We start from the raw sequence: 18,224 nt of genomic DNA, 5'->3' as shown, positions 1-18,224 counted from the left end.
ATTTAAAGTTCTCTATAAATCATCTAAAGTATTCTATTAATTTATATCACCGTTACCAATATATGCTACCTATATTAATTATTACAATTATTATTCCTTAATGATATCTATAACAATCTCTATGCAGTGTCTATTTTAATATCTAACTTTCTAGTCAATATGCAATGTAATTCCACTTAATCAATATAGTATTTTGCAATCTATATAGTTATTTCAATAGGGTAGGAAACAGTAAGACAATAAGAGAGAAGACAAAAAAAATAATGTTAAATCAATTCCTTAATGTATATTATAATAATTTGATATTAATATTCTTTAGGCAAAGTTAAATAAGTTTTAAAGTAGATGAAATTTAATAGTTTAATATTTAAAGTTCTCAAGTATATCACTATCAGACCAATTGGGGTTGCTTCCTTCTCCTTTCCTTCTTCCTTCGTTCTTCAGTCCGCCCTCTTTTCACTCAGCTGTCCCAGTTCTATTTCAATATCCTCTATTAAATCCGTAAGTAAATCAATTGTTCCAATATTCCTGTGTAGCAAGTTGTATCTCCTTTGGCAACAGCGTCAATGTATCTGATGTCCCACTACGCGTCTCGTGTCTGTAGTTGAATTTATTATTGTCGCTGGATACAAAGTGAAAGTTTCCTTCTCCAAATCCTCAGTCCGCCATTCGCTACTGTTCAGTTGGTTTCCTTCCGCTCACAACGATCTTAAAAAAGTCTCAGTTCTTTAGGTTTACTTTCTACGATCTTTCTCTTAAATAATCCTTTTTCCTCTGTTAAGTCAAATTGTGTTATTTTAAAGTTATAATCCACCGCTTACTTATAATTCTCTTTGTCTGTCACTCGTTCCTTTCGCCTGTCAGATCTGCGTTGTCATTGTGTGTATTGAGCTTCGCTCCGATCACTGTCTCTCGCCGCTTGCTTGACGATCTTGCCGCCGCTTTTTGGAGTCCTGTTCTCGCCAATGTATTTAGGTCCTTATAGTTATACCTTTATATCTCGATCTACTTAGTCTTTACCGATGTTTCTCTTGAATCTTTGCTTCCACACTTATCGGTTGACAGCGCTCCGGCCAGCCAAGGGACTTCCGGCGGTGACGTCAGCGTGTAAGGAACGAGGGGAACGAAGCTCCGTCCCCGAAGTTCCAATTTTCTTGATTGGAAGCCGTTTTTGGCACTATCGACCACGGAGAGGTCGACAGAAAAAGGAGGATTCTCTAGGACCTCGGGGTGACAGCAATCACCCCGAAGATTCAGAGGAAAGCCTCCTAATTCCAGCCAGGAAAAAAACCAGCCAAGATTTGCTGCTTTCTAGATGTTAGTGCAGCATTTGACTCAATAAACAGAGAAATATGATGGAGAAAATGGATGGCCCTCAAAATGGAGCTCAGCCTGTTGGCCCTGATCCAAGCCCTTGTTTGAGAGGGAGATTTGGGCTCAATGGAGCCACGAGAAGAAGGATCTATGCTTATCAAGGAAGAAGGGAAAGATGCATATTTGAACCCTTGTTATTCAGTATAGATATGAATGATTTACTAGGACTAATGCAGGGTTAAAAAACAGATCATAAATAAATTTTATTTCTTTTTTTGACAAAACTGACTAAATTAGTGGACCAGTGAAATGCAGTGCATGTAGTATACAGTACTTGGATTTCAGAAAGGCTTTGACAAAGTCTTCCACAATCCTATTTCTCGGGAAGCTAAAAATATGTGGGATAGACAGCATCACCCCCAGATGGAGTCAGCCTGTGGTCCTCAATGGAACTACGTCTGCATGGAGGGAAACAAGCAGTGGGGGACCCCAAGGTTCCATTTTAGGCCCAATTCTCTTCAACATCTTCATGAATAATTTGGATGAGGGGAGAAATGGGGAAATCATCAAATTTGAGGACAACACTAAAGTGGCAGGAATAGCCAACACCCCAGAAGATAGGCTCAAGATCCAGATGGATCTAGGTAGACTTGAACCCTGGGCCTATCTAACAAAATGAAATTTAATGTAGAGAAAACAAAGATTTTATACTTAGGCTAGAAAAACCAAATGTCTACTTACAGAAGAGGTGAAACCTGACTCAATATGTGTAACTGTGAGAGGGATCTTGGAGTGAAAGTGGACAATCACTTACATATGAGCCAGCAGCAGCTAAAAAAAGCTAATTCAGTCCTAGGTTGCATTAACAGAGGAATAAAATCAAGATCACATGAAGTATTAGTACTGCTTTATAATGCCTTGGCAAGACCACACTTGGAATAGTGCATCCAATTTTAGTCTCCATATTATAAAAAAGATGTAGAGACTCTGGAAAGAGTGCAGAAAAGATGATTAAGGGTCTGGAGACTAAAACATATGAGGAACAGTTGCAGGAATTCAGGATGTCTAGTCTAGTGAAAAGGACTAAGGGTGACATCATAGCAATGTACCAATATTTGGGGGGCTGCCACAGAGAAGAGGAGGTCCACCTATTTTCCAAAGTACTAGAAGGCAAGACAAGAAACAATGGATGGAAACTAATCAAGGAGAGAAACAACCTAGAACTAAGGAGAAATTTCCTAATGGTGAGGAATGGAACGTCTCCCCTTCAGAAACTGTGGGTGGTCCATCACTGGAGGCTTTTAAGAAGAGACTGGAGAGCCACTTGTCTGGAATAGTATAGATAGATACAGATTAACAGAGTTGGAAGGGACCTTGTAGGTCATCTAGTCCAAGCAGACCCTACACCATTTCAGGCAGATGACGGTCCAGTCTCTTCTTGAAAGCTTCCAGTGATGAAGCTCCCACAACTTCTGAAGGCAACTTTATCTCTTTATTTCCAGGTTGAATCTCTCCTTGTTCAGTTTCCATCCATTATTCATTGTCCGGCCTTTGGGTGCTTTGGAAAACAGCTTGACCCCCTCCTCTCTGTGGCAGCCCCTCAAATATTGGAAGACTGCTATCATGTCTCCCCTGGTCCTTCTCTTCACTAGACCAGCCATGCCCAGTTCCTGCAACCGTTCATTGTATCTTTTAGCCTCCAGTCCCCTAATCCTCTTGGTTGCTCTTCTCTGCACTTTTTCTAGAGTCTCAACATCTTTTTTATAGTGTGGTGACCAAAACTGGATGCAGGATTCTAGGTGTGGTCTTACTAAGGCTTTATAGGGTGGTATTAGTACCTCTCTTGATCTTGATTGTATCCCTCTGTTAATGCGATTTAGGATTACATTGTCTTTTTTGGCTGCCGCTGCACACTCTAGACTCATATTTAATTGGTTGTCCACTAAGACTCCAGGATCCTCTCACAGTTACTGCTATTAAGCCTGGTTTACTGCTTGAACAGGGGGTTGGACTAGAGGACCTCCAAGGTCCCTTCCAACCCTTTTATTTTGTTTTAAGTTGTGTTATAGGTACACATGTTTAGCCTGCTAAATTCCTATTGGAATACACTGATTTATACAGATAATGTGCTATTCTCATACTTACACATTGGATTGTATAGACTTAGATTGTTTTGTTTTAATAATTATGTGATAATTTATAAAGCAAGTTCAAAAGTTATGGTCTTTGTGGAATGGCATCATAGCCATTAGAGCAAGTAACACCTTTCCTTACCTGGGGTTGTTTTCTCTGAGCCTGAATCTTGGCTCCCTCACCATCCAAGGAGCTCAGTTAGAGAAAGGGCAGGAGTGCAAGTGGTGCTTAAATGAAAACCTCACAGCTCTCCAGCTTCCTCAGCCCCAATGATTAAAGTATCAGAGGCCCAGTTTTCCCCCATGTTCTTCCATCCATCTGATGTTTGGGGCTTCAGAGAGAAACCACCAGCAGAACCAACCCAATCTCAGCCTCTGAGGAGGATCTTGGGGTGGCTAAAAGGACTCCAGCTGCTGCCCTCAGAGCTGATTTGGGAATTTACACCATTTCTGCTTTGTCTAAATTCAGAAAATATGGGCATTGGCATAAAATTTCATTTATGGAAATTGACAGACTCTGAAAATTGTGGCTGTTGGAACAGACAAAACTTCAATTAAAGACCAAACTTGGATTATGGAACTGACAAATCTTATTAGGCTTTGAGGTCTGCCTGTTTCTTGTATAACTGGAGAAAGAAGTTAAAAAATTTCCTCCAGAAAGAATCTGGGATATTATTATTTATTATTATTATTATTATTTCTATTTCTATACCGCCCTTCTCCCGAAGGACTCAGGGCGGTGTACAGCCTATTTAAAAACACAGAAACAAAAACAACAATTAAAATTTAAAATCATTAAATAATTAGGCTCCAATTAAAATCCCAGAAATTTAAAATACCCCAATTTAAAACGTTATGTCGATAGCCCGGCCTGGCGGAACAACAGGGTCTTGAGGGCACGGCGGAAAGCATGGAGATCAGGGATATTCCGTATGTCCGGGGGCAGTTCATTCCACAGGGCTGGGGCTCCCACAGAGAAGGCCCTCCCCCTGGGTGTCGCCAGCCGACATAACTTGGCCGATGGCACCCTGAGGAGACCCTCTCTGTGGGAGCGGACTGGTCGGTGGGAGGCTATTGGTGGCAGAAGACGGTCTCGAAGGTACCCGGGTCCTATGCGATGGAGCGCTTTAAAGGTGGTAACCAACACCTTGAATCGCACCCGGAAGACCACTGGGAGCCAGTGCAGCTCGCGCAGGAGGGGTGTCACGTGGGCGCAACGAGTTGCACCCATAACCACCCGCGCGGCCGCATTCTGGACCAGTTGGAGCCTCCGAATGCTCTTCAAGGGGAGCCCCATGTAGAGAGCATTACAGTAGTCCAACCGGGAGGTGACAAGGGCATGAGTGACCGTGCGCAAGGTGTCCCGATCCAGAAAGGGCTGCAACTGGCGAATCAGGCGAACCTGATAAAAGCCCCCCCTGGCCACGGCCGTCATGTGCTCTTCTAAAGACAGCCGTGCGTCCAGGAGGACACCCAGATGGCGAGCCCTCTCTGTGGGGGGCAAAGATTCACCCCCAATAGTCAGCGATGGCACCTGCTGACGATATCGGGGCGCCGGAAGCCACAGCCACTCGGTCTTGGAGGGGTTGAGTCTGAGCCTGTTCCTCCCCATCCAGGCCCGCACGGCCTCCAGGCAGCGGGACATCACATCAAGGGCATCGTTGGGGTGGTCTGGAGTGGAGATGTACAGCTGCGTATCGTCAGCGTACAGATGACACTTCACCCCAAAACCACGGATGATCTCACCCAGCGGCTTCACATAAATGTTGAACAGGAGAGGCGAGAGGACTGACCCTTGTGGCACTCCCCATGCGAGATGCCTCGAGGTCGACCTCTGTCCTCCTGCCAACACAAACTGCGAGCGGTCGGAGAGGAAGGAGGAGAACCACCGCAAAACGGTGCCCCCTATTCCTAACCCCCTCAACCGCTGCAGCATGATACCATGTTCGATGGTATCAAAAGCCGCTGAGAGGTCTAATAGGACTAGGACAGAGGAGCAACCCCTGTCGCGAGCCCTCCAGAGATCATCCACCAACGCGACCAATGCCGTTTCTGTGCTGTACCCCTGCCTGAAGCCCGACTGGTACGGGTCCAGATAGATAGCTTCATCCAGGTGCCGGGGAAGTTGTCGTGCCACCACGCTCTCAACAACCTTCGCCACAAAACGAAGGTTGGAGACTGGACGATAGTTGGCTAATTCAGCCGGGTCCAGGGAAGGCTTCTTGAGGAGGGGCCTCACTACCGCCTCTTTCAAGGCGGCAGGAAAGGCACCCTCACTCAAAGAAGCACTTATAATCCCCTGGAGCCAGCCTCGTGTAACCTCCCGGGAGGCCAGCACCAACCAGGAGGGACACGGGTCCAATAAACACGTGGCGGCACTAATCTTACCCAGGACCCTGTCCACATCCTCGGGAGTCACAGGATCAAACTCCTCCCAGATAACATTCTCAAGACCTGCCCTCGTCTCCTCCCGTGGACTCATCCAGTCGGAGTCCAAGCCATCCCGAATCCGAGCGACTTTATCATGCAGGAATTGCACAAAATCCTCAGCACGACCCTGCAAGGGATCTTCCCGCACTCCCCCCCCGAAGAAGGGAGTGGGTCACCCTAAACAAGGCGGCTGGGCGGTTCTCTGCAGATGCGATAAGAGCGGAAAAGTGGTTAGACTTTGCCGCTTTTATCGCCACTAGGTAGGTCTTGATATAAGACCTCACCTGTGTCCGGTCGGAATCGGATTGACTAGTCCTCCAAATGCTCTCTAGGCGTCTTTTCCGACGCTTCATCTCTCTCAGCTCCTCAGAAAACCAAGGAGCCAGTTGAGATCGGCATCGGGTCAGAGGCCGCAAAGGCACGACGCGGTCCAAAGCCCCGGCGGCCGCCCTTTCCCAGGCGGCCACCAGCTCTTCAGTCGAGTCGTGTGTCAGAGTCTCAGGGAACGGCCCAAGTTCCGTCAGGAACCTTTCGGGGTCCATCAGGCGCCTGATGGAGGATAGAGAAGCAAAAAAAGATGCAGCAATCCTCAAAAATTATAATAGGTCCTTTATTGGAATAGAATACTCCAGTTGGCATTTGCACGTGTTAATCTAATTGTGATAAATTGTAGGGGTGGGATACAGTAATATGATTTACATTTTTATTGTTTTTTAATTTGCTTATTATTTTCCATTATTATGATACAATCTTGCTAATATTCTGTCTTTAATATACTAAACAATGTCTGATTAACAAACTATTCTAATACATTCATGAGAACCAGGTTGGATTTATTAAAATCTAATATTTTGGACTTGATCTGACCCCAAATATAACAGCATTCTTCATTCTTTTTCAGATCAGTCATACAATTGTTTCAGAGGCTCTGAGTGATAAAAATCAATTCCCCTTTTTCCACCAGATGCTCCCCAAAGAAGGATTCCAGTACCCAGCAATTGTCCACCTGCTCCTCCATTTCAGATGCACCCTGATTGGGCTCTTTGCTTCAGACACAGAGAAGGGAGAGAATTTCATGAGGATTTTTCCTCCTGTGCTTGTAAGGAATGGAATTTGTGTAGTTATATCACAACGATTGTCAACAACTGGATACACAACATTATCCCTCAGGGATTCCCTCTCTAAGTGGAGACAAGTCAACGTTTTTGTTCACTTCATGGAAATGGATTCCATTTGGGAGAGAATTCTTCCTTTCCATTTAACACTTAGGCGTCTGCCAGGACCCATTGAAGGAAAAGTCTGGATCCTCACAAATTTTGTACGGTATAAAATAAACAAGCGTAGACTTCTCAAATACATCCATAGTATTTGGAACTTTAGTTTTCTGCTAAAAGAAAGGCCAAATGATTCTGCCTTTAAACACTATTTGTTTGTGGAAGAAAAGTTTCAAGATCCTTATTTCCGCTGTTCTTTTTCAAAGAACGTCTTTTCTGTCAAAGGCCGCAGAAGATGCACTCAGAAAGCCCCACTGGAGTCCCAATGGAAAAGGAACAGGATCCACGTCCCAAATGACTATCAATGTTACAGTATCATGGAGTCTCTGGCCCAGGCCTTGAATGCTGCCTATTCCTCCAGATTGAGGAGGGGAAGGAAGGGGGGAGAAAAGAATCTGGGGTCTCCAAGGCTGCAGCCGTGGCAGGTATGGGGGTCCTGATATGGATCCATTAATCTTAGATCCTTTGGAGAAGGAATCCAGAGGAGAAGGAAGGGAACCATCTCAACAGATCTGGCCAATTCAATTACTCAGGGAATAATGGTTCCAAAGAGTAGATACCATGGCATTTTAGCATTAAACTCCGTTGATTTGAAAATGCTGTATTCTTTCTTAAATGAATTCCTGTATTTGTGGGTTTGTGATGAGCATGGTGGAATTTCCCCTTTGTTCCGTCCCCACTGCAGGTGGGTCTGTGTGCAGCTCAACAGGCAGCTAAACCCCCCTCTTCTCCTCCAGTGAACGGGAGCCTGGGGTGGATCTGGGTGTTTCATTGGGAGAAAAGGGCACGGAGAAACTGAGAAAATGCAAAGAGTGAGAATCAAATATAAATAGGAGATAGGCAGCATTAACTAACAGCCAACAAAGAAGCAGCTGGAACCTCTCCAGGGATGCTCCGTGTGAGGGACGGAGGCCTCCGGATGACCATGTGTCTCGGTCAAACCGGCTGCTTCCGTCTCCTCCAAAGGCTGAGAGAAAAGGGAGTCTGGCTTCAGACCATACAGTTAGACTTATTTACCCCCGGCCACTAGGTGGGGCTAGAGCAACAACAGCACAATAGATACATGTTGTGGCATGACAACCTTTATAAATTTGGAGGAGACCCTGAGACCATCTAGCCCAACCCCTCCTCTCCGCAGGAATCCCAGTTAAAGCTTCTCTGACTGATGGCTGCTCAGTCTTTGCATTCAGACAATCCATGAAGAGAAGACTGAACTTCTCTGCTTCACTGGCTCAGCTCTAAAACAGCTCATCCTTTTATCATATTTTTTCTCTCCTTCAGCTAAAATCTCCTCTCTTGTAACTGAATTCATTTTTCTGTGTTTGACACTCTGGAATAATAGTGAGCAAATCTTACACTCATGTTTAACGTGTGTCAGTGATTGGAAGAGGGCTGCATCCTCCCTTCTCCAACCAAGAGATTGTGTCAGTTGGAAAAGGCTCCCAGACTCCTCCTGATCTTCAGCTCTCCTCCACTCGTGGTGCCTGCAAGGGGATCTGGTCCTTGAGTTGGGGTCCCCCCAATCCAGAGCATTCACTTCCTGAGATTTTATGGCTGCATTTGCCTTCTTTCCATGAACATCTCCCGGATGACTCAGATTCTGTTCCCAGTTAACTATGATTTTGAGATCATTTTCCCAAACATGCCTATCAAGTTTGGTATCCCTCATCCTTCTTCCAGTCCATCATTCATGTTCTTCTATGAGACTCAATTGTTAGTCAAGTCCTAGTTGCTGATAATCAGATATTTTTCTACTGCTTTTTACTCATGCACCTTTCTCTGTTTGGAAATCATAAATATTGTTTCTGAAAACTTGATATTCCTCTTATTTGTTGCGAAGGTTGTTGAGTGTGAGGTGGGGCGGCAGCTTCCCCGGTACCTGGATGAAGCTGTCTATCTAGACCCGCTCCAGTCCGGCTTCCGACCTGGGCACAGCACGGAAACGGCATTGGTCGCGTTGGTGGATGATCTCTGGAGGGCTCGGGATAGGGGTTGCTCCTCTATCCTGGTCTTGTTAGATCTCTCAGCGGCTTTTGATACCATCGACCATGGTATCATGTTGCGCCGGTTGAAGGGGCTGGGGGTGGGGGGCACCGTTCTGCGGTGGTTCTCCTCCTACCTCTCTGACCGGTCGCAATCTGTGTTGACAGGGGGGCAGCGGTCGACCCCGAGGCGCCTTGCATGTGGGGTGCCACAAGGGTCGGTCCTCTCGCCCCTTCTGTTCAACATTTATGTAAAGCGGCTGGGTGAGATCATCCGTGGCTTTGGGTGGCGTTCCATCAGTACGCTGACGATACTCAGCTGTACATCTCCACCCCAGGCCACCCCAACGATGCCCTTGAAGTAATGTCCCAGTGCCTGGAGGCCGTGCGGGCCTGGATGGGGAGAAACAGGCTCTGACTCAACCCTTCCAAGACCGAGTGGCTGTGGCTTCCGGCGTCCCGATATAGCCAGCTGGTGCCATCGCTGGCTATTGGGGGCGAATCACTGGCCCCCACGGAGAGCTCTCGCAACTTAGGCGTCCTCCTGGACGCACGGCTGTCTTTAGAAGAGCACATGACGACCGTGGCCAGGGGGGCTTTTTATCAGGTTGGCCTGATACGCCAGTTCCGCCCCTTTCTGGATCGGGACTCCCTACGCACGGTCACTCAAGCACTCGTCACTTCCTGCCTGGACTACTGCAATGCTCTCTACATGGGGCTCCCCTTGGGGTGCACCCGGAGGCTACAGTTAGTCCAGAATGCGGCCGCGCGGGGGATTATGGGAGCGACGGGGCGCTCACATATAACATCTCTCCTGCGCGAGCTGCACTGGCTTCCTGTGGTCTTCCGGGTGCGCTTCAAGGTGTTGGTGACCACCTTTAAAGCGCTCCATGGCTTAGGGCTGGGGTATCTGCGAGACCGCCTTCTGCCGCCAATAGCCTCCCACCGACCGGTTCGCTCGCACAGAGAGGGCCTCCTCAGGGTGCCGTCAGCCAGACAGTGGCGGCTGGCGACCCCCAGGGGGAGAGCCTTCTCTGTGGCAACACCTGCCCTCTGGAATGACCTGCCCCCTGAGATACGCACGATATCAGACCTCTGGACTTTTTGTCGGGCCCTGAAAACACACCTATTCCATCTAGCCGGGCTGGCTTGATCCCATCCTCTATTTTAATTGAATTTGGTTTTAATTGGGTTGTTTTTAATATTCTTGGGCCGAAATTATTTAATTGTTTTTTAAATTGTTTTTAAATTTTATATGCAATGTTTTATCTTGGCTGAATACCACCCTGAGTCCTGCAGGAGAAGGGCGGTATAGAAATAAAATAAAATAAAATAAAATAAAATAAATAAATAAATAAATAAATAAATAAATAAATAAATATTAAATTTTATTCAAAAGGGTAAAATACAAGTTTTGGAAAATAAAACTATTACAAAGACAAAACAAAACTAGACAAAATATTTTTTTAATTGTGTATTAAAAACAGACAAATCATGCATATTGTCCCCCCGGTCGAATATGATACAGCAATAATAGTTTCTCCCCCTTGCAAAATAGGCCCACAATTATAAACTACACATCTATTTGCAAATACTTGACTTGTCATCTATCTGCTCTATATTAAAAATGTAGTTAACAGGCAATCCAACAATATAGTTAAATTTCAAAACTTCAAAATGGTCTGTTATCTGCTATTATATTTAACTCACAGAATATTTACAGGAGCTTCTTATCTATCATAGACCACCACAATCATCATCTCTGATCTATCCAGAATCTGTCCAGGGTTAAACATCTTTGTTTGATTCTTAATAATAATGCATTTCCTTCAAATTTTAATTAGGATCTTTCCCAATAACTGCTTTCCATTCCCTAAAGTCATAGGACCTCCTATAAATTGAAACACAATGACTCTTAAGACTTGTTTTCCAGTTAAATATGACAAGTCCATTCCCCAATCTCCCTCAATCTCCTTGAAAGAATCCATTTCTTCAGTCATCCATTCTGCCCACTTTGGGTCTTCAGGGTCCATGGCCTCTCCAGCCATCTCCAAGCAGCCTTCCTTCAAACCAGACTCCTTCTTCAGGGATGCCAACAGCAAATTAAGTTCCAGTCCATCCATCCAATCCATCCGATTCAACAATTGTTGCTTGCTTCTGATTATCGTCTTTAAGTTGATTTAAAACCATTGTTATTTTATCAAACTTTTTAAATGAAGTTTCAAATAAGGCTTGTAAGTTGAAAGACTTTATATTCTTTAAATCAAATCAAATTAGCTTATTCTAAGATCGTATTAATTACCGTATTAATGACAACATAGAAAAATTGATGACCAAAGGCAAATTGTTATCCAATCACCTTCAGGTTTCCTAGGAAAGATTAAAAAGGGTTAAAAACTATTTGAGTATCATTTTTTTTAAAATCAAGTTTTATTGATTCCCCCCCCCCCCCCACATTCACCTGCATCTTTTTTTGAACAGAGTATTGGCCATATCTTATCTTATACAATTTTTCAAGTTCAAATACATTTTACTCAATTACAATTTTTGCCAAAATCTTCCTTTCCCCCCTATTTTTTCTTTAATTCATATCTCAATATTTCTATATTTATTTATATAAACAACATCTTCATTCGCTCTCAAATTCTAATTTTCCTGTTTGTTCACATTTATTCTCTTTTATTTTTTAACAATTTCTTCATATATTCATATTTGTGTTCTGAGTTGCTTTTCTTCCATTTCCTCTTTTTTGTTACACAGCAATCTTTCTTCTCAGTCTCTTCCCTCTCCCTCTCTTCCTTCCTTCTTACTTTATTTCCCTCTTCTCCTGCTCCTAAAAACTATTTGAGTATCATTTTGAAGACAGTTTTTATCCACTTATTATCCAGCCCTCAGGTTTTTAATCACATCACAAAATTGGTTGTGAGTCCTTTACTGAAATTCAGTGATATCACCAGATATCACTATTTAGGAAGTGTAATGATGTGTGAGAATGACTTTTGGGATGAGGGGAAGAGAGGCTGCCTAGGGAAGGATCAGAGAAGAGGGGAGAATCCTGCAGCTGCATAATGGGAGAGAAAGAAACTCAGAAAGGATCCTGGCTAACTTTTCAGGCTGAGAAAAGAGTTGGTGGGAGATTTGTTCTTTGAGATATTCAATATTTTGTTAATGTACCATCACAATCAAGTAGAATTAGCACATCTGGAGATGTTTTCCATCAGGATGACTAGGGAGAAGATTAGCCTGACAACTTTCTTCTTGATCAACCCATGGTTTCTGGGAATCAACCTCTTGATTTCAAAGAGTTTACGAATGATCTTTCTTTTCTCTGTTCATTTTATTTGTCATCTGCTCTAGAATATTCCCTATATTTGACCAATTGTATCAATTATATACTTTTTATATATTTTGTCAGTAAATGATTGACAAATTTTTCTCAAACTTTCTTGTTCACTTATGAAGATGATGACAGTATTTGTATCCTAATTAAGCATATTTGGAGATCAGACAATTGTAGAAGAAAGATTCAGTGTGGGATAAGAAACAAAGTTCTCTCTTTTTTAAATTCCTGGATGTTCCCATTCTAGTTTCATCCATCTCTGGAGAAGAACAAGTTCTGCAATATTTCTGACAAAAATCTGTGTTTGGACCAAAATGGAGAGATGACAGCAGATCTGGGCATCAAAATCCTCTTGGTTCTTTCCAAGGAGGATATCATGGAAGGCGCTCTGTTGTATTTTAAAAGACAGAGATTTTCTATAGACCAAGATGCTCTTTCACAGCTAAAGTTGCTCAATAAGGTGGGAGAAATGTTGGTGTCTTTTCTCCGTTTTCCAAAGCCTGAGGTTCCATTTCAAGTGGGCAAAGCCTAGAGTCTCCAGGGTGGTTGGCCTCCCATGCCAGGTGGTGTCATCTCATGGAAGTTCTTCAACAGACGGGACCTAAGTGGAGTGGCTTTGCCATGTTTTATGGAAACCTTTCAAGATCTTACCGGTTAGAGGTTTCTTTCTTCATCACAGTTTAATTTCATATTAAAAAACCTAATAGAATAAAATTTCCTAAATCTTTTACAATAAACTTTATTATCAGTTTAATAAGAATATATCATCATACTTAAATCTTTTTCCAATTCCATCCCTTAAGACTTTATTAAATAGTAAGTAAGTAAGTAATAGTATAGTTTATTGAATAGCCCGAAGGCCTTTTCAAACAAAACAGAAGAGAAAAAGGGAAAAAGATAAAACAGTTACAAAAATAGCAATCTAAAAATATATGATAGATGACATTAAAATTTTACCATATCAAATTTCAATAGGTAAGTTGCCAAGACTAGAAGACTAGATAACCCAAATAGGATAGCTCCTCTCTAACTGAGCTCATCTTTCTTACAATCGATAAAATTTTCCTTGATATAACTGGCTTGTATTGCCGTCAACCTTTTAAGGTATCGAGTGATCGCTCTTACCAGGGGAGGAGAGTCAGCCCTCAACAGAAATGCTAATTTTTGGCTTATATTCCAGTGGGGAAATTTATTTATAATTGGGGACAGATATTGATTTCTAACTTCCTGATAGAGACTACATTCGAATATTATATGCGCCGTGTCCTCCACGACGTTTACCCCACATATGCATATTCTTTTGTCATACGGGATTTTCCGATAACGGCCGAATCTAACGTTGGTATCTAGAAGTTCGAATCTAAACTTAACAAATAACTGTCTCTCCACTGATGGCATTTCTAAATATAAATACTTTTCCAGGGTGAAAGTTGTTTTAATTGCTGTCAGCAGTTTAAGGGAATGATTAGTTGAAAGGGTTGCCATATCCATTTGCCCATGTATATCTTTAATCCGTTGTTTAACTTGGTTCAGTGTGTCACACAACGGGAACCCTACGCCATATCGGTTCAATATTTCTGACAGCCGGGTTAGCCAGGAATACCTTTGAGGATTTGAAATCTGCTGTTCCTCTAGACATATTTTAGGGAGTCTGCTGGCATCCATCTGGGTCATTTTTAGCCAGTAGGCTACCGCCCTAGTGATTGTATAGGTGTCCCAATTCAGCTCTGACGGCTGCAGCTGAAGTGGAATTGTTTACCCCAAGCATCCTCCTTAACAGATTATTTTGAGTTCTCTCTAATATGGGGGCCTCTGTAAGACCCCAAATTTCAGCACCATAGAGCATGATCGGAACGAGTTTAGCCTGAAAGACTTTACGAAGAGGTAAAATGGAGGTTGGTTGGATTCGTTTACTTAATTTGGATACAAGGCTTGCTCCTGCTCTAACCTTTTGAGAAAGGTATTGATGGTGCGGAGTCCAACCTCCTGCACTGGAAAAAACAATTCCAAGATAAGTATATTGGGTAACTTGTTCAATTTTTGTGTCGTTAATCTGCCAATTGTGCTTTTCAATTCCATCGCTTTAGACTACATTAAATAGAAAATTACTTTATTGTAATGTTAAATTCTGAAAGCAAAAGGGAGGAACTAAAGGAAGAATCTGCCAGTTATTATACCTCCTGCATCTGTTTAGAAGTAGTCAGAGACTTCATATTTACCTCAGGGAAGACCAGAGGCTACTTGTCTCCATCCATTTCTACCTCCATTTTCCATGGACGGAGAGTCCTAACCTCTTTTCTTTGTCATTCCTTGTTTTTCTGCTCAGTCTCTGCCTCAGTCCAAATGTGTGGAAAGTTGCCATCCTGGATTTGTCAAGAGGGCTCGAGAAGGAGAGCCAGTTTGCTGCTACGACTGCGTTCCTTGTCCGGAGGGGACCTTCTCCACTCAGGAAGGTGGGTCACACTGAGGGAAATGGGAGGCTTTGTGGAACTGGATCCATCCAGAACATTTTCATGAAAGTGCAAGTTAAAAGACAGATCGAAGCTCACATGGTTTTTTTTAATTTTTAACCTGCACAATTTCTTATCTAAACGGAAGTAAATCAAAAAGACTTGGAAGGAGGGGCTGGGAAGAGATGGGAGGAGTGGGTGGCAGACTGGGCAAGCTTTACTAACAGCAGAGGAAATATCTCTCCTGCTTTTTAGTTTGGATATGTGCTGCTAAGTTCACCTTTCTAGGAACATCTGAGATCTTTGAAACTAGATGAATTGTTTCAGGTCCACCTTCTGAAAGACCTTTCAATTCATTGTTTATTGGCCTCCCTTGAGGATCACTGAGAAGGTGTCACTGGGCCATAATGTGCTGCTGTGGATAGTTATGGGGGGAACTCATTACAGTCATGTATATGCTCCTCTATCCTGGTCCTATTAGATCTCTCAGCGGCTTTTGATACCATCGACCATGGTATCTTACTGCACCGGCTGGAGGGGTTACGAATAGGGGGCACCGTGCTTCGGTGGTTCTCCTCCTTCCTCTCTGACCGTTCGCAGTTTGTGTTGGCAGGGGGGCAGAGGTCGACCTCGAGGCACCTTATTTGTGGGGTGCCGCAAGGGTCAGTCCTCTCACCCCTTCTGTTCAACATTTATGTAAAACCACTAGGCGAGATCATCCGTGGTTTTGGGGTGAGTGTTCATCAGTATGCTGATAACACACAGCTATACATCTCCACCCCGGACCACCCCAATGATGCCCTTGCTGTGATGTCCCGTTGCCTGGAGGCCGTGCGGATCTGGATGGGGAGAAACAAGCTCAGACTCAACCCCTCCAAGACCGAGTGGCTGTGGCTTCCGGCGTCCCGGTATAGTCAGCTGGTACCATCACTGACAATAGGGGATGAGATCTTGCTCCCCACAGAGAGGGCCCGCAACTTGGGTGTCCTCCTGAATTCACGGCTATCTTTAGAAGATCATTTGACGGCCGTGGCCAGGGGTGCCTTTTATCAGGTTCGCCTGATCCGCCAGTTGCGTCCCTTTCTGGATCGGGACGCCTTGCGCACAGTCACTCATGCCCGAGTTACCTCCCGTATGGACTACTGTAATGCTCTCTACATGGGGCTCCCCTTGAAAAGCACCCGGAGGCTCCAACTGGTCCAGAACGTAGCCGCGCGGGTGATTATGGGCACAGCTCGTTACGCCCATGTACCACCTCTCCTACGCGAGCTGCACTGGCTCCCGGTGGTCTTCCGGGTGCGATTCAAGGTGTTAGTTATCACCTTTAAAGCGCTCCATGGCTTAGGACCTGGGTACCTACGAGACCGTCTTTTGCCACCAATAGCCTCCCACCGACCAGTTCGTTCTCACAGGGAGGGACTACTCAGGGTACCGTCAGTCAAATTATGCCGACTGGCGACTCCCAGGGGGAGGGCCTTCTCTGTGGGGGCTCCAACCCTTTGGAATGAACTGCCCCTGGAGATACGGAATATCCCTGATCTCCGTGCTTTCCGCCATGCCCTGAAGACCCTGATGTTCCAACAGGCGGGGCTAAACATACGAACATGTGAATGATTTTTTTTTTTAAATGTTATCTAATTCTGGGTTTTATTTAATTGACCAAACTAAGTAATAATTTTAATTAGCAATTTTATGATGTTTGTGTGTCTATATTTTTCTTGACTGTACACCGCCTTGAGTCCTACAGGAGAAAGGCAGTATAGAAATATAATAAATAAATAAATAAATAAATATAAATAAATAAATAAATAAATAAACAAACAAACAAACCAGAATAGAGTAGAAGGAACTTTGGAGGTCTTCTAGTCCAGCCCTCTGTACAAGCAGGAGACCCTATACCATTTCAGACAAGTGACTGTTGAGTCTCTTCTTAAAAACCTTCAATGTTGAAGCACCCACAACTTCTGGAGGCCAGCTGTTCCACTGGCTAATTGCTCTCACTGATAGGAAGTTTCTCCTTAATTCCAGGTTGCTTCCAGATGTTACAAGATGCTGTAGGTATCCTCCAAGTCCAGGACATTAACTGCCATGTGTCAGGACTCAGGATGTTTGCCTAAAAAGATTACATGATTCATTATTTATCTCTAATAATGTAGGTTCCTATGAAGATTCTACACATTACACAGGAAATAATTAACATCCTAGAACCTCCCTCAACTTCATATACCCAGCTACATTTTTAATTTAAAAAATATCCTTCTTATGCTCTTTTTAATGAAATAGTTAAGAAATACTTCTTTGGAAATGCCTGTGGTATCAGCTGTTATCCAAAGGTTTTTCTTGCAAGAGAAAAGGACAGAATATTAAAGATATTTTGCTTTTTTGCTTTCTCAGATACGGAAAAATGCACCAAGTGTCCAGATGATAAATACCCAAATGAGGACAGAGTCCAATGTATCCCCAAAGTCATAACCTTCCTGTCTTATGAAGAACTTCTGGGCATCATCCTGGTCTCTTTTTCCCTACTCTTGTTCTTAATCACATACCTTGTTTTAATCATCTTCATTAAATACCGAGAAACTCCCCTTGTCAAAGCCAACAACCGGGACCTCTCCTACATCCTCCTGGTCTCCCTCCTGCTTTGCTTCTTGTCTCCTTCTCTCTTCATTGGTCAACCAAGGAAAGCCACCTGCCTTTTCCGACAAACAGTTTTCAGCATCATCTTCTCAGTTGCCATTTCTTCTCTCTTGGCCAAAACCATCATGGTGGTGCTGGCCTTCCTGGCCACAAAACCAGGAAACCGAGTGAAGAGATGGTTGGGGAAGAGCTTGGCCAACTCCATCATCCTTTCTTGTTCCACTGTCCAAATTCTCATCTGCTCCACCTGGATGGGAGTTTCTCCCCCTTTCCCTGACTCTGACCTCCATTCCCAGCCTGGAGAGATCCTGCAATGCAACGAAGGGGCCATTGTCATGTTCTACATCACTCTCAGCTACATGGGCTTCCTGGCTGCCATCTGCTTCACGGTGGCTTTCCTGGCCAGGAACCTGCCTGGGGCCTTCAATGAAGCCAAGCTGATCACCTTCAGCATGCTGGTCTTCTGCAGTGTCTGGGTGACTTTTGTGCCCACCTACCTGAGCACCAAAGGGAAATCCATGGTGGCTGTGCAGGTCTTCTCCATCCTGGCCTCCAGTGCTGGTCTGCTGGGCTGCATCTTCATCCCCAAGTGCTACATTATCCTTCTGAGGCCAGACCTCAACACAAAGGAGCAGCTCACAGCCAGAACAAATGTAAAAACATGA

The 18,224-nt window shown here is 44.0% G+C and overlaps 1 protein-coding gene across 1 annotated transcript in view; it reads left to right on the top strand.

The window, feature by feature from the left end:
- Window positions 1-18,224, top strand: part of LOC139318744 (vomeronasal type-2 receptor 26-like) — a 44,714-nt gene extending 26,490 nt beyond the window's left edge. Inside the window, exons 5-7 of the mRNA XM_070946323.1 lie at window positions 6,841-6,975; window positions 14,799-14,925; window positions 17,317-18,224. Coding sequence (XP_070802424.1) covers window positions 6,841-6,975; window positions 14,799-14,925; window positions 17,317-18,224 — 1,170 coding nt within the window. The remainder of the gene's footprint in view (window positions 1-6,840; window positions 6,976-14,798; window positions 14,926-17,316) is intronic.

The sequence above is a fragment of the Pituophis catenifer genome, unplaced genomic scaffold, assembly GCF_029215685.1.
Source record: "Pituophis catenifer annectens isolate HBS135680 unplaced genomic scaffold, rPitCat1.0.hap2 SCAF_6, whole genome shotgun sequence".
Lineage (NCBI taxonomy): Eukaryota > Metazoa > Chordata > Lepidosauria > Squamata > Colubridae > Pituophis > Pituophis catenifer.
Note: the sequence above shows the minus strand (reverse complement) of the source record. Positions and strands in the feature narration are given on the sequence as shown.